Below are 16,304 nucleotides of genomic sequence, written 5' to 3'. Positions count from 1 at the left end.
AATTTTGTTACTTACCGTAAATTCCTTTTCTTCTAGCTCTTATTGGGAGACCCAGACGATTGGGACGATTGGGGTATAGCTACTGCCCTCTGGAGGCCACACAAAGCACTACATTAAAAGTGCAAGGCCCCTCCCCCTCTGGCTATACCCCCCCCGTGGTATCACGGGTTCTCCAGTTTTAGTGCCAAAGCAAGAAGGAGGAAGCCAATAACTGGTTTAAACAAATTAACTCCGAATAACATCGGAGAACTGAAAAACCGTTCAACATGAACAACATGTGTACCCGCAAACAACAAAAAAACATCCCGAAGGACAACAGGGCGGGTGCTGGGTCTCCCAATAAGAGCTAGAAGAAAAGGAATTTACGGTAAGTAACAAAATTCCCTTCTTCTTCAGCGCTCTATTGGGAGACCCAGACGATTGGGACGTCCAAAAGCTGTCCCTGGGTGGGTAAAGAAATACCTCATGTTAGAGCTGCAAAACAGCCCTCCCCTACAGGGGTGTCACTGCCGCCTGCAGGACTCTTCTACCTAAGCTGGCATCCGCCGAAGCATAGGTATGCACCTGATAATGCTTGGTGAAAGTGTGCAGACTGGACCAGGTAGCTGCCTGGCACACCTGTTGAGCCGAAGCCTGGTGACGTAATGCCCAGGACGCACCCACGGCTCTGGTTGAGTGGGCTTTTAGCCCTGAAGGAACCGGAAGCCCCGCAGAACGGTAGGCCTCTAGAATTGGTTCTTTGATCCATCGAGCCAGGGTGGCTTTAGAAGCCTGCAACCCCTTGCGCGGACCAGCGACAAGGACGAAAAGTGCATCGGCACGGCGTATGGGCGCCGTGCGGGAAATGTAGATTCTGAGTGCTCTCACCAGATCTAGCAAACGTAAGTCCTTTTCATACCGGTGAACCGGATGAGGACAAAACGAAGGCAAGGAAATATCCTGATTAAGATGAAAAGAGGATACGACCTTAGGGAGAAACTCCGGAATGGGGCGCAGCACTACCTTGTCCTGGTGGAACACCAGGAAGGGAGCCTTGGATGACAGAGCTGCCAGCTCAGACACTCGCCGAAGCGATGTGATCGCAACAAGAAACGCCACTTTCTGCGACAGCCGAGAAAAGGAAACTTCCTTCAGAGGCTCGAAGGGCGGCTTCTGGAGAGCAACTAGTACCCTGTTCAGATCCCATGGATCTAACGGCCGCTTGTACGGGGGCACAATATGACAGACCCCCTGCAGAAACGTGCGCACCTTAGACAGACGTGCTAGACGCTTCTGAAAAAACACGGATAGTGCCGAAACTTGCCCTTTAAGGGAGCTGAGCGACAAGCCCTTTTCTAACCCCGATTGCAGGAAGGAAAGAAACTTGGGTAATGCAAATGGCCAGGGAGACACTCCCTGAGCCGAGCACCAGGATAAGAAAATCTTCCACGTTCTGTGGTAGATCTTAGCAGAATTCGACTTTCTAGCTTGTCTCATTGTGGCAACGACTCCTTGAGATAATCCTGCAGATGCTAGGATCCAGGACTCAATGGCCACACAGTCAGGTTCAGGGCCGCAGAATTCTGATGGAAAAACGGCCCTTGGGACAGTAAGTCTGGTCGGTCTGGCAGTGACCACGGTCGACCGATCGTGAGATGCCACAGATCCGGATACCACGACCTCCTCGGCCAGTTTGGAGCGACGAGTATGATGCGGCTGCACTCGGATCTGATCTTGCGTAGCACTCTGGGCAAGAGCGCCAGAGGCGGAAACACGTAAGGGAGCTGAAACTGCGACCAATCTTGAACCAAGGCGTCTGCCGCCAGAGCTCTTTGATCGCGCGACCTCGCCATGAATGCCGGGACCTTGTTGTTGTGCCGGGATGCCATTAGGTCGACGTCCGGCACTCCCCAGCGGCGACAGATTTCCTGAAACACGTCCGGGTGAAGGGACCATTCCCCTGCGTCCATGCCCTGGCGACTGAGGAAGTCTGCTTCCCAGTTTTCTACGCCTGGGATGTGAACCGCGGATATGGTGGATGCTCTGTCCTCCACCCACATAAGAATGCGCCGGACTTCTTGGAAGGCTTGCCGACTGCGCGTCCCTCCTTGGTGGTTGATGTATGCCACCGCTGTGGAGTTGTCCGATTGGATTCGGATCTGCTTTCCTTCCAGCCACTGCTGGAAGGCTAGTAGGGCAAGATACACTGCTCTGATCTCCAGAACATTGATCTGAAGGGTGGACTCCTGCGGAGTCCACGTCCCCTGAGCCCTGTGGTGGAGAAACACTGCTCCCCACCCTGACAGACTCGCATCTGTCGTGACTACTGCCCAGGATGGGGGCAGGAAGGATCTTCCCTGAGATAATGAGGTGGGAAGGAGCCACCATTGTAGAGAGTCCTTGGCCGTCTGGGAAAGCGAGACTTTCCTGTCCAGGGACGTTGACTTCCCGTCCCATTGGCGGAGAATGTCCCATTGAAGTGGGCGCAGATGAAACTGCGCAAAGGGAACTGCTTCCATGGCTGCCACCATTTTCCCTAGGAAATGCATGAGGCGCCGCAAGGGATGCAACTGGCCCTGCAGGAGAGATTGCACCCCTGTCTGTAGTGACCGCTGCTTGTCCAGCGGAAGCTTCACTATCGCTGCTAGAGTATGAAACTCCATGCCAAGATACGTTAGTGACTGAGTCGGTGATAGGATCGACTTTGGAAAGTTGATGATCCATCCGAAAGACTGTAGAGTCTCCAGCGTAGCATTCAGGCTGTGCTGACATGCCTCCTGAGAGGGAGCTTTGACCAATAAATCGTCTAGGTAAGGGATCACCGAGTGTCCCTGAGAGTGCAAGACTGCTACCACCGCCGCCATGACCTTGGTGAAGACCCGTGGGGCTGTCGCCAGACCAAATGGAAGAGCTACGAACTGAAAATGGTCGTCTCCTATCACAAAACGTAGAAAACGTTGATGTTCTGTAGCAATTGGCACGTGGAGATAAGCATCTTTGATGTCTATTGAGGCAAGGAAGTCTCCTCTGGACATTGAGGCAATGACAGAGCGGAGGGTTTCCATCCGGAACCTCCTGGCGTGCACATGTTTGTTGAGCCGTTTTAGGTCCAGAACAGGACGGAACGAGCCGTCCTTTTTTGGAACCACAAAGAGATTGGAGTAAAACCCTTGCCCTTGTTCCTGAGGAGGGACTGGGATCACCACTCCTTCCGCTTTGAGGGAGTCCACCGCCTGCAGCAGAGCATCTGCTCGGTCTGGATGTGGGGAGGTTCTGAAGAACCGAGCTGGAGGACGAGAATTGAACTCGATTCTGTACCCGCGAGACAAAATGTCCGTCACCCACCGGTCTTTGACCTGTGACATCCAAATGCCGGAAAAGCGGGAGAGCCTGCCCCCGACCGGCGATGCGGAGGGAAGGGGCTGGAAGTCATGAGGTAGCCGCTTTGGAAGCGGTACCTCCATTTGCTTTCTTGGGGCGCGTGTGAGTCCGCCACGAATCTGAGTTTCTTTGCGTCCTCTGAGTCCCTTTGGACGAGGTAAATGGTGTCTTGCCCGAACCTCGAAAGGACTGAAACCTCTGCTGCCACTTTTTCTGCTGAGGTTTGGTTGTTCTGGGTTGTGGTAAAGAGGAGTCTTTACCCTTGGACTGCTTAATGATGTCAGCCAATGGCTCGCCAAACAGTCTATCTCTAGACAAAGGCAAACTGGTTAAACATTTTTTGGAACCAGCATCTGCTTTCCAGTCCTTTAACCACAAGGCTCTGCGCAAAACTACCGAATTGGCGGACGCCATTGAGGTGCGACTGGTAGATTCTAGGACCGCATTGATAGCGTAAGACGCAAACGCCGACATCTGCGTGGTAAGGTGCGCCACTTGCGGCACTGCTGGATGCATGATAGCATCCACTTTTGCTAAGCCAGCTGAAATAGCCTGGAGTGCCCATACGGCTGCGAATGCCGGAGCAAACGACGCGCCGATAGCTTCATAGACAGATTTTAACCAAAGGTCCATCTGTCTGTCATTGGCATCTTTAAGTGAAGCGCCATCCTCCACTGCAACTATGGATCTAGCTGCAAGTTTGGAAATCGGGGGGTCTACCTTTGGACACTGTGTCCATCGCTTGACCACCTCAGGGGGGAAAGGGAAACGCGTATCTTTAGATCGTTTAGAGAAACGCCTTTCTGGGTGAGCGTCGTGCTTCTGGATTGATTCTCTGAAGTCAGAGTGATCTAACAAAGCACTCAATTTACGCTTTGGATAAAGGAAACGAAACGTTTCCTGCTCCGCAGCCGCCTCTTCGGCTGAAGGGGCTGGGGGAGAAATATCCAACAGCCTATTGATGGCTGAGATAAGGTCGTTTACCATGGCATCCCCATCAGGGGTATCCAGGTTGAGAGGGGTTCCAGGAGTGGATTCCTGATCACTCTCATCAGACACATCACAGGGAGACTGATTGCGCTGAGACCCTGAGCAGTGTGATGACGTCGAGGGTCTTTCCCAGCGAGCTCGCTTAGGGTGGCTGGGGCTATCATCTGAGTCATAATCCTCGGCCTGTGAAGCCGGGGACCCCCCTGTGGGCTGGATACATTCCAAGTAAGGGGGACCTGAGGACAGAGGCCTCGCCGTGCCCAAAGACTGAGCCCCATGCATAGATTGCAGGGTTTCAAGGATTTTTGCCATAGCCACAGACATATTATCCGCAAAAACTGCAAAGTCTGTCCCTGTCACCGGGGCAGAACCTACAAGCGTCTCAGCCTGGGTCACTACCTCTCCTGACTCCGGCTGGCGAAGCAGCACCGGGTCGGAGCATTGCACACAATGGGGGTCATCGGAGCCTGCTGGTAGATTAGCCCCACATGCAGCACACGCAGTATACACAGCCCTTTTTGCCTTGGCAGCCTTGCGTTTTGAGGATGACATGTTGCTGCTTCCACAGAGCGATCTGGGATATGCAGCCAGAAGCGACCTCACAGTGCAAGAAATACAATCTTTCTATATCTTACACAGTCCCCGATACACCGTGAGGCACTAGAGGGACCAGCACAGAAAAATCGCTTACCGCCCGCTTAAAAAAGCGGGTGTGTGGTCGCCAGATAGCCCCTAGTCCAGGTCTCCCAGAGCCTTGCGTCCTTCCTCCAGCCAGACATGCATGTAATGGCTGCCGGCGTCCTGAGAGAGAAGGGGGGCGGGCCCTGGGCGTTCCTGACCAAGAGCGGGAAGCCTGCTTCCCTCTGTGCTTAGTATGAGGGCTGGAGCATGTAAATCAGGCTCCAGCCCTCGTCGCTGCTAGCGAACAGCGTCTCTCCCCTACCCTGAATGACAGGGTGGGGGCGGGAACGAATCGGAGCTGCCGGCGTCCTAGGCCCAAAAAGCCGGGGACTAAATTTATAACCGCCGCCGCCGTAAAAGCGCGGACGGCGGATCCCCGGCGCACCACGAGTCACAGCAGCGCCGCCCGGTCCAGAGGGGGTCGGCGCTGCGTTCCCATACACAAAAAATCCCCCAGTAATCTGTAGGGACACCAACTCCACGTTGCGGTCCCCGGCGCACTACAACACCCAGCCAGCCCGGAGTGTGTCTGTGCCTGCCGGGGACACAGAGTACCTGTATGATGCAGGGCCTGTCCCTGATCGTACTCCTGCTCCGTATCCATCAGGTTCTAATGGGTCTGTGGATGGAGCCCGGCGTCAGAGCTGAGAGGCCGGCAGGATCCCACTTCCACAGAGCCCTACCAGGGGATGTGGAAGGAAAACAGCATGTCAGGCTCCAGCCCTGTACCAGCAATAGGTACCTCAACCTTACAACACCATCCAGGGGTGAGAAGGGAGCATGCTGGGGACACTATATGTGTCCTCTTTTCTTCCATCCGAAATAGTCAGCAGCTACTGCTGACTAAAATCTGTGGAGCTATGCATGGAATGTCTGACCTCCTTCGCACACAAAGCTAAAACTGGAGAACCCGTGATACCACGGGGGGGGTATAGCCAGAGGGGGAGGGGCCTTGCACTTTTAATGTAGTGCTTTGTGTGGCCTCCAGAGGGCAGTAGCTATACCCCAATCGTCCCAATCGTCTGGGTCTCCCAATAGAGCGCTGAAGAAACAGTCACTATGGCGTCACCATCAGGAGCATCCAGATTGAGAGCGGTCTCAGGATTAGAGGCCTGATCTACTTCTGCCTCCTCATACAGAGAAGCCTCTAGCTGAGACCCTGACCAGTGTGAAGTCGAGGGTCTCTCCCCGCGAGCTCGCTTAGGCTGTCTAGGACTGTCGTCCGTGTCAGCGCCTTCAGCTTGGGATGTATGGGACCCCCTTGGAGCACAGATTAGTTCCAACTGAGGGAGACCGGGGAGCATTGATTCAACAGTGCCCATGGTCTGAGTCACCGGCCTGGACTGCAAAGATTCTAGGATTTTGGTCACAGTCACAGGCATCTAATCAGCAAAAAACTGCAAACTCTGTCCCCGTCACCTGGACAGTATACACAGGTGGTTCTCCTGGGCCACCATGGAAGTGCCTATGTCTGAGTCGCCTGTCTGGACTGCAAAGTTTCTAGAAGTTTGGTCATAGTCACAAACATTTTATCAGCAAAAATTGGAAACTCTGTCCCCATCACTTGGACAGTGTTCACAGGTGGCTGTCCCTGGCAGTGACCGAACATTGCACACAATGGAGATCAGTGGAGACTGCCGGTAGATCTGCCTCACATGAGGTACAAGCAGCACAGAAAGCCTGTGCTGTTGCCTCAGAGCAATCTAGGGGTATTGCCAATAAGCGACCGTACAGTGCAAACATAGGTACAAGCATAATGTGCAGAAAAAAAACGCTGTGGCACTAGTGGGGTCAGCACCTAGGTGCCGCTTACCGCTCTGTAAAAGCGGTTGTGCGTCGCCGCATCCCTTGTCTGGGTCCCCCAGCGTTTGCTCCCTTCTTCAGCGCAGACTGCCTGCAGGAATGGCTGCCGGCGTCTTGTGAAGAGGGGCGTGCCGTGGGCGTGCCCCAGCCAAGAGCGGGAAACTGGCGTCCCACTGTTGCCAGTGAGGGGGCTGGAGAATGTAACTCCAGACCCCGGCGCTGATGTATTGCACAGCGTCCCGCCCCTACCCTGACTGTCAGGCCTGGGGGCGGGAACGAAACGAAAGTAGGCCGCAAAAGCCGGGGACTCGATTATAAGCGCTGCCGTCATATAAGCACGGTCAGCGCGGAAGTCCCCGGCGCACCACAAGTCCCAGCCGCGCCGCAGTGTAAAACAGCCAGCGGCGGCCGGCGCGGCCGTTTCCCATACATAAACTCACACAGCCGAGCTGTTGTGAGTAATAGCCCAAGCGCGCAGCGCTGTTGTCCCCGGCGCACTAACACACCCAGCAATGCTGCGGTGTGTGTGCGTGTGATCCATACGGGGACACAGAGTACCTTAACGTTGCAGGGCCTTGTCCCTGACGATACTCCGCTCCATTCCAACAGGATCTCCGGGTCTGTGGATGGAGCCCGGCCTCAGAGCCTGGAGGCCGTCAAGATCCCACTTCCCTCAGAGCCCTCGTGGGGATGGGGAAGGACAGCAGCATGTGGGCCTCAGCCTCCGTACCCGCAATGGGTACCTCAACCTTAACAAGCACCGCCGACATAAAGTGGGGTGAGAAGGGAGCATGCTGGGGGCCCTAGTATGGGCCCTCTTTTCTTCCATCCAACATAGTCAGCAGCTACTGCTGACTAAACAGTGGAGCTATGCGTGCATGTCTGACCTCCTTCGCACAAAGCTTGAAAACTGAGCAGCCCGTGATCCCACGGGGGGTGTATACCCAGAAGGGGAGGGGCCTTACACTTTTTAGTGTAATACTTTGTGTGGCCTCCGGAGGCAGTAGCTATACACCCAATCGTCTGGGTCTCCCAATGGAGCGCCGAAGAAAGCCCTCCTTGTCCGGCGTAATCCAAGGACCTCCAGCGTCGCTTCCAGCTCAGCTGCATGGAGGTGACAGGAGCAGCAGAAGACCGCTGCTCCGGTCAGCTCCAGGCAGCAACTGAGGTGAGTAGCGCGATCAGCTGAGCTGTCACTGAGGTTACCTGCGGCCACCGCTGCATCCACCGCTGGATCCAGTGACAGCAGGTAACCTCAGTGACAGCTCAGACGATCGTGCGGCTGTCTTCATTAGCTGCGTGGAGGTGACAGGATCGGCGGTGTCTTCTGCTGCTCCTGTCACCTCCATGCAGCTGAGCTGGAAGCGACGCTGGAGGTCCGTGGATTACGCCGGACAAGGAGGGCTTTTTGGGGCTGATTAAATTGGTGATGAGGGAATTTGTTTGTGTTTTTTATTTCTAATAAAGGATTTTTCGGGTGTGTGTGTTTATTTACTGTAATTTACAGATTAATCATGGAAGGAATCTCGGGGAGACGCCTGACATGATTAATCTAGGACTTATTGGCAGCTATAGGCTGCCATTAACTCCTTATTACCCCGATTTGCCAACGCACCAGGGTAAATCGGGAAGAGCCGGGTACAGTCCCAGAACTGTCGCATATAATGTATGCGGCAATTCTGGGCGGCTGCTGACTGATATTGTTAGGCTGGGGGGCTCCCCATAATGTGGAGCTCCCCATCCTGAGAATACCAGCCTTCAGCCGTATGGCTTTATCTGGCTGGTATTAAATTTAGGGGGAACCGCACGCCGTTTTTTTTAAATTATTTATTTATTTCTATACTCCATAGTGACACGCCCACCGGCTGCTGTGATTGGGTGCAGTGAGACACCTGTCACTCAGCGTGGGGGCGTGTCTCACTGCAACCAATCATAGGCGCCTGTGGGCGGGGAAAGTAGGGAATACGAAATTGTTTAATGAGCGGCCGGCTTTTTCAAAATAGTAAAAGCCGCCGCAGCAGTGTGAATGCCGTGCAGCGCCGGGGATCGGTGAGTATGAGAGAGGAGGGGAAAATGCCCGACAGACTGTGAGAGAGGGACAGAGATAGTGACGGACCGACAGAGAGAGAATAGAGACTGAGAGGGACAGACCGACTGACAGAGAATAGTGATTGACAGATATTGTGACACATCGCTCGTTTCCAGTGTTTGACTAGCTAGGTCGTTTTGCAGGTCCGGATCGCTGTTGCGTCGTTGGCCAGGTTTGCCTGTTTGACAGCTCACCAGAGACTCACCAGAGACTTTGTAGCGATCCCGGCCAGGTTGGGATCGCTGGTGGGATCGCTGAAAGTCTCAGTGTGTAAAGGGGCCTTTAGTTACTTACCGGTAACGGGATTTTCATGAGCCCATGACAGCACCCTTAGTTAGGTGGTGCTGTCATGGGCGAGGGGGAAAAGTCTTAGTTACTTACCGGTAACGGGATTTTCATGAGCCCATGACAGCACCACCTAACTAAGGGTGCTGTCATGGGCGAGGGGGAAAAAACCCCATTTGCAATTTTCCCAAAATTCCCAACCTTGATACTGTTATCTGCAGATGTCGGCTGTACAGCACAGGCAGCATCATCTGGGTAAGGTGTGTACGACAAACAAGTGTTGTGTCAGGAAGTGGTTAAAAGGGGTTGCTCACTACTTTAAACACACAGTAAAAAAAAATCAGCCGGGGATAAAGTAGACAGAGACCTCCCATAGGTTTTGGAGTTGTTTGGGGGAATATGATAAATTCTCAGCCTAAAGGCCCCGTTACACGCTACGATTTATCTGACGATCTCGTTAGTGATGTGACACGCCCAGATTGTAGCTACGATTTGCCGAGATCGCTCATAGGTTGTTTATTAGCGGTCACACGTACACATCTCACAAACGACGCTACATCGTTCAGCGATATATTGTTTGACCAAGGCGGTCGTCTGGATGTTGTTCGTCGTTGGCAGGATGTCAAACGTAGCAATATGTCTGCTGCGTTCCAAACGACCAACAATATTTTGAAACTGAACGACGTGTCAATGATCAGTGATTGTCACCCTATTTGCGATCGTTCGGAGTCTCTCGTAGGTGTCACACGCAACGACGTCGCTAACCATGCCAGATGTGCGTCACGGACTCCGTGACCCCGACAACATATCATCAGATAAATCATAGCGTGTAACGGGGCCTTAAGTGTGAAATCCTCTATCGCAGAGAAAAGGACAGACCAAGAAATAAGGAGGAAGGTTTGGCCAAAACAAGCATAAAATATCTGGGAATCAAGCTGGGAAACAAAATAGACTTGCTTTACAAATTAAACTTTCCACCGGTTATATCTAAAATACAGACACAATTAGAAAGATGGCAGAAGATACCAGTAAGTCTACTGGGAAGAAGACACTTGCTAAAAATGATGAGCATCTCCAAACTGATGTGTCCCATACACACACGATGAGGTTCACAGAATTAATACTGCCATTAGAAAGCTTATATGGAAAGGCCAATGTCCCCGCATACAGCTACAAACACTCATGATGTCCAGGGAAGAGGGAGGTACAAATATGCCAAATATAAGGGGGTAGAACTTTGCGGATCCAGACACATAATAGATTGGTTCAAGGGCGGACATAGCCGCACAAGATCACTGGGGCAACGGGGTGATCACAGAGCTGGGGGGGTAATTACTGGGGCAGGAGGGTGATTACTGGGGCGGGGGGGTGATCACAGAGCTGGGGGGTGATCACTGGGGTAGGAGGGTGATTACTGGGGCGGGGGGGGCGTTATCTGACGACGGGGGGAGCAAAGATGGGGGGGGCGAAGATCGGGGTGGGAGTGCGGGGGTGGAATTGGATGGCAGGGGTGCGGAGGACAGCAGAAGGGAGCATTTCTTACCTGGCAGCGCGGTGATCGGTGGCAGCGGATCCTGGCAGCACGGTGATCATGATGGCGACGGCAGCAGGGGACCTCCCTCTTCATTTCCACGTCCAGGATGAAGCTGAAGGGGGAGGGCACCCACTGGTCACACCGCCCCTGCACATCTGATTGGAGGGATGGCGTCACATGGACGCTAGCTATAATCAGATCGGGGGATGGGGGGGGGGACAGAGGTCTCCCTTCTTCAGCCAATGGCAGATGATATTGCATCATCAGTCATGGCTGGATTGTAATATTTCACCAAGTTTCATTGGTGAAATATTACAAATCGTTCTGATTGAAAGTGAAACTTTCAACAGCCAATCAGAGCGATCGTAGCCACCATAGGGGGGGGGCAAAGCCACCCCCCCTAGGCTCAACTACAAGTCCTTATGTACCTGCAGCGCTGGTGAGATTTCAGTGAACCCGGTCACCAGCGCTGCAGGAATGGAAACTCGCCATGACGCATACGGTGCGTCAAGGGTCGGGAAGGCACAAACTTTCATGATGCATATGGTGCGTCAAGGGTCGGGAAGGGGTTAAATCCAAGCCAGGTGTCAGCTGTGTAATACAGCCAGCGCCCATTTAGTGAAGGCTGGAGTTCAGTTTCTCACAAAGTGGAATGGGAAAGGCAAAGTACGGACGCACAATCTATTCTGCCTCCAATGGGAGCCCGTCCATGCAGACGTCACCATAGGGTACTTTCACACTTGCGTTGTTTTCCTTCCGTCACAATCCGCCCTTTTGAAAAACAGCGGAATCCGTTAACGGATTTCGCTGTTTCCCATAGACTTGTATGGATGACTGATTGTGCCAAAAGGACCTGCGTTGCTTCCGCCCAGCGGGAGGAACGCAGCATGTAACGTTTTTTTGAGCAGCGGAATCCTCAGGATTTCACTGTGCATGCTTTTTTTTTTTTTTTAAATCACAAACTTTATTTTGCCTCGCGGTGGCCGAATGTTCAGCTGAGCGCCCACCCGCCGCCATGCCCGGCCGCCGGCAAGTGACAGCGCTCAACTGAGCGCCCGCCCGCCGGCATGCCCGGCAGCCAGCAAGTGACAGCGCTCAACTGAGCGCCCGCCCGCCGGCATGCCCGGCCGCCGGCAAGTGACAGCGCTCAGCTGAGCGCCCGCCTGCCGGCATGCCCGGCCACCGGCAAGTGACAGCGCTCAACTGAGCGACCGGCCGCCGGCTATTGTGAGCAATCAGCTGATCGTTCACAATAGTCTGCTGCCGGTAAAACTGTAAAGAAGAAAAAAAAATAATAAAAAAAAAAAAAACTTTCCGTTGTTTTGTACGATCCGTAGCATCCGTTGTGCCACTATATGCAACGCATTCGTTGCATCCGTCACACAACGCAATGCTATGGAAGCCGTCCAACGCAAGTGTGAAACTAGCCTTATACTGACCGCAGTCTGCTTTACAGCGCGTCTCCGAGTGCTCTTTTTCTTCTTCAAAGTTTCTTCAAAGTCACTTCCGTCGTCATCCGCAGAGGATTCAAGGTGGCTGTCCACGTTCCTAAAATGCATCAGTATTCCAGGGTTAGTGTCTGGGAATGCTTTGTGGTAAGGGATATAAGTGAATGCTCCTCACGTGTCAGTCCCCGGCTCTTCGCCTGCACTCGCTGATCCTCCTCCGTCACTGGAGGCCGATCTGCTGCCGATCCCTGGCACCGGGGAGCCGGGAGGTGAGGAGGACGGGGGAGCAGATGCTTCTGATGCGGAGTTGTGCGACTCCTGAGACGTCATCTCTGGCAGGAGCTGCAGAACACAAAGTGATAGAAACGCCGCTCAGAAGGGGGAATAACAGCCCATTACCTAGGCTTGTGATACCAAACACATTTCCCAGCATGCTCGCTGTTCTCAATTATTCCCTACACAACAGTATAAGGGTGCTTTCACACTTAAGTTGTGCGGCATGCGTCACAATGTGCTGTGTGACGCATGTGACTGATGCCTTGCAAATACTGTGATAATAAACGCAACGGATTCCAGTGAAATAACACGTTGCGTTAAGTTTTCTTTAGCCGAGAGAGCCTTCATCATCACCGCGCACATCCCGGCACTACCGCCCCCATCATCACCGCGCACACCCCGACACTACCGTCATCATCACCGCGCACACCCCGGCACTACCGCCCTCATCATCACCGCAGACACCCCGGCACTACCGCCCCCATCATCACCGCACACACCCCGGCACTACCGCCCCCATCATCACCGCGCACACCCCGGCACTACCGCCCTCATCATCACCGCGCACACCCCGGCACTACCGCCCCCATCCCGGCACTACCGCCCCCATCATCACCGCACACACCCCGGCACTACCGCCCCCATCATCACCGCACACACCCCGGCACTACCGCCCCCATCATCACTGCACACACCCCGGCACTACCGCCCTCATCATCACCGCAGACACCCCGGCACTACCGCCCCCATCAACGCACACACCCCGGCACTACCGCCCCCATCATCACCGCACACACCCCGGCACTACCGCCCTCATCATCACCGCAGACACCCCGGCACTACCGCCCCCATCATCACCACACACACGCAGGCACTACCGCCCCCATCATCACCACACACACGCAGGCACTACCGCCCCCATCATCACCACACACACGCAGGCACTACCGCCCCCATCATCACCGCGCACATCCTCACACTAACGCCCCCATCATCACCGCGCACACCCCGGCACTACTGCCCCCATCATCACCGCGCACACCCCGGCACTACCGCCCCCATCATCAACACACACGCAGGCAGGCACTACCGCCCCCATCATCACTGCACACATACCGGTACTACCTCAGTGACGTCCCCCCTAACAGCGCGACTCTCTTCAGTTTCTGAGTGGAGCTCACAGGAGCGGCGGTGTTCTACTGCCACTCCTGTCAGCTTCATGTAGCAGAGCTGGATGCGTCGCGGGACTTCGTGGATTACGCCGGACCTGGAGGGGTGTTTGGGGATTTTAATAAAGTAGTGAAAGTGGGTGTTTTTTTGTCTTTTATTCCAAATAAAGTATTATTTCGGGTGTATGTGTTTATTTACTTTCACTTACAGGTTAACCATGGAATGTGTCTCATAGACGCCTGCCATGATTAACCTAGGACTTAGTGGCAGCTATGGGCCACCATTAACTCCTTATTACCCTGATTGCCACCGCACCAGAGCAATTCGGCATGAGCCGGTAGAGTCCCGGGACTGTCGCATCTAATGGATGCGGCAATTCCGGGCGTCTGCTGGCTGATATTGTTAGGCTGGGGGGCTTCCCATAACGTGGGGCTCCCCATCCTGAGAATACCGTGTGGCTTTATCTTGGCTGGTATCAAAATTAGGGGGGACCGCATGCCGTTTTTTTTCAATTATTTATTTATTTATTGTACTGCACGATATAGACACGCCCACCGGCAGCTGTGATTGGTTGCAGTGAGACAGCTGTCACTCAGCGTAGGGTGTGTCTGACTGCAACCAATCATAGGCGCCGGTGGGCGGGGGAAGCAGGGAATACGAGATGGAATAATGAGCGGCCGGCATGTTCAAAAGCAGGAGAAGCCGCCAGAGCAGTGTGACAGCTGTGCAGCGGTGATCGGTGAGTACGAGGGAGGGGGGAGAGAGACCAGGAGTGATTTTAAACTATTTAGATCGTTCTGCTGGACATGCTGAGCATGTTCAGTAGAACGTGCTGGTATCTGTCAGCGGATTCCGCCGCTTAGTGCATTGCGGCTGAATCCGCCACCATAGACAATCATTAGACACCTTGGCGGATTCTAACGGAATCCGTCAAGATGCGTTATTTTAACGACCCAAAAAACGCTACATGCAGCGTTCCCTCTTCCCGACGCTGCGTCAAAATAACAACTCCGTGTCGTCCAGCGGATGCAACGCTGACATTTGCGTTGCAGTGCATCGTCAATTCAAGTCTATGGAGAATAGTGCAGTGCGTTAATGGACTGCGCTATTCTCCATAGTGGCGGATTGCGCTGAACGCAAGTGTGAAAGCGGTCTACCCTGCCATTGTTGTCCGCCCTTTGTGCATTCATCTGCATAGTCAGTACATGATGCCACTTTTGCCATGCAGGGGCTGCTAAAATCGGTATCCCTGGCGGGCCACAGCTGCCACAATGTGACTGCAGGTTTCCTCCCAGAAAGTGGCGAGATACGGCAGGAACTCCACAGTAGTGTCACGCCAGGGCAGGGGTGGACCCCCAGCGAGCGACGCAATAAATATGGTACACCAAGAAAACAATACAACAGTGGGGCTTCACACTATAGAGAGGGGAGTGGGGTCACCTCCAAGCACTTACCTGAGGCTGACCCCTGCACTCCCTACACGGGTGCTTGCCCCCATGCACCGATCACATGCCTAGGCCCTCGCAGACCCTAAACTCACCGTGGTTAGTGAAGGCCATTGAAACACTAGCCTTGCTACTGCAAGAAGCACGATTTAGGTAAGACAAACGAGTGAGGGAAGACAACAACAACAAGGTCTCCTAGGTTTCCTTCAGTAAGGAACTTCGCAGCTGCAATAGAAACAACACCAGAGCTACCGTGTTTCCCCGATAGTAAGACACCCCCGATAGTAAGACGTAGTGGGGGTTTTGGGGGGGGGGGGGTCGGCTAATGTAAGACGTACCCCGAAAGTAAGACGTAGTAAAAATGTATTTATTTTTTTTCTTCTTTACAGTACAGTTACAGCGGCCGAGCGCTCAGCTGAGCGCCCTAACATGCCGGCGGCCGAGCGCTCAGCTGAGAGCCCTGACATGCCGGCGGCAAAGCGCTCAGCTGAGCGCCCTGACATGCCGGCGGCAAAGCGCTCAGCTGAGAGCTGACACATGCCGGCGGTCGGGCGCTCAGCTGAGTGCCCTGACATGCCGGCGGCTTAGAGCTCAGCTGAGAGCTGACACATGCCGGCGGTCGGGCGCTCAGCTGAGTGCCCTGACGTGCCGGCGGCTTAGAGCTCAGCTGAGAGCTGACACATGCCGGCGGCAAAGCGCTCAGCTGAACGCCCTGGCATGCCGGCGGCTTAGCGCTCAGCTGAGAGCTGACACATGCCGACGGTCGGGCGCTCAGCTGAACGCTCGACTACCGAGAAATGTTGAAATGTTGCAGTAATGTTGTCCGTGGTCCATCAGGACCACGGACAACATACAAAATCACGCAGCCTCAGTGCCCTCATGTGCAGCCGCTGGTGGTTAAGTTTCCTTAACTTGCGGTACACTTAGGGCGCAATCGCAGCAAGTCCCCATACGGTACATTGCATGGAGACTTGCAGCGATTGCTGTGGGATTTTTTCCAATATAAGACATACCCCGAAAGTAAGACATAGTGGCACTTTTGGGGGTAAAAAGAATGTAAGACACTGTCTTACTTTCTGGGAAACACGGTATGCAGCAACGAGTTCCTTCAACATGGACAGCATAGGTATGAGCTATAGCTGGCAGAGAGGAGTGAGCAATGGATATTTATAGCAGAAGGGAGTGGCGGTAGCTGAGGTTACAACTACCTGTTAGATCACTGC

At 53.9% G+C, this 16,304-nt stretch overlaps 1 protein-coding gene across 1 annotated transcript in view; it reads right to left on the bottom strand.

Annotated features, from left to right (window-relative positions):
• The window catches only part of STAG3 (STAG3 cohesin complex component), a 550,068-nt gene that overhangs the window by 527,689 nt on the left and 6,075 nt on the right, over window positions 1-16,304 (bottom strand). Inside the window, 2 exon segments of the mRNA XM_075346684.1 lie at window positions 12,182-12,290; window positions 12,366-12,532. Coding sequence (XP_075202799.1) covers window positions 12,182-12,290; window positions 12,366-12,520 — 264 coding nt within the window. The 5' untranslated portion in view covers window positions 12,521-12,532.

Source organism: Anomaloglossus baeobatrachus, chromosome 4 (assembly GCF_048569485.1).
Source record: "Anomaloglossus baeobatrachus isolate aAnoBae1 chromosome 4, aAnoBae1.hap1, whole genome shotgun sequence".
Classification (NCBI taxonomy): Eukaryota; Metazoa; Chordata; class Amphibia; order Anura; family Aromobatidae; genus Anomaloglossus; species Anomaloglossus baeobatrachus.
The sequence above is the reverse complement of the archived record's forward strand: the minus strand, read 5'-3'. Positions and strand labels throughout refer to the sequence as shown.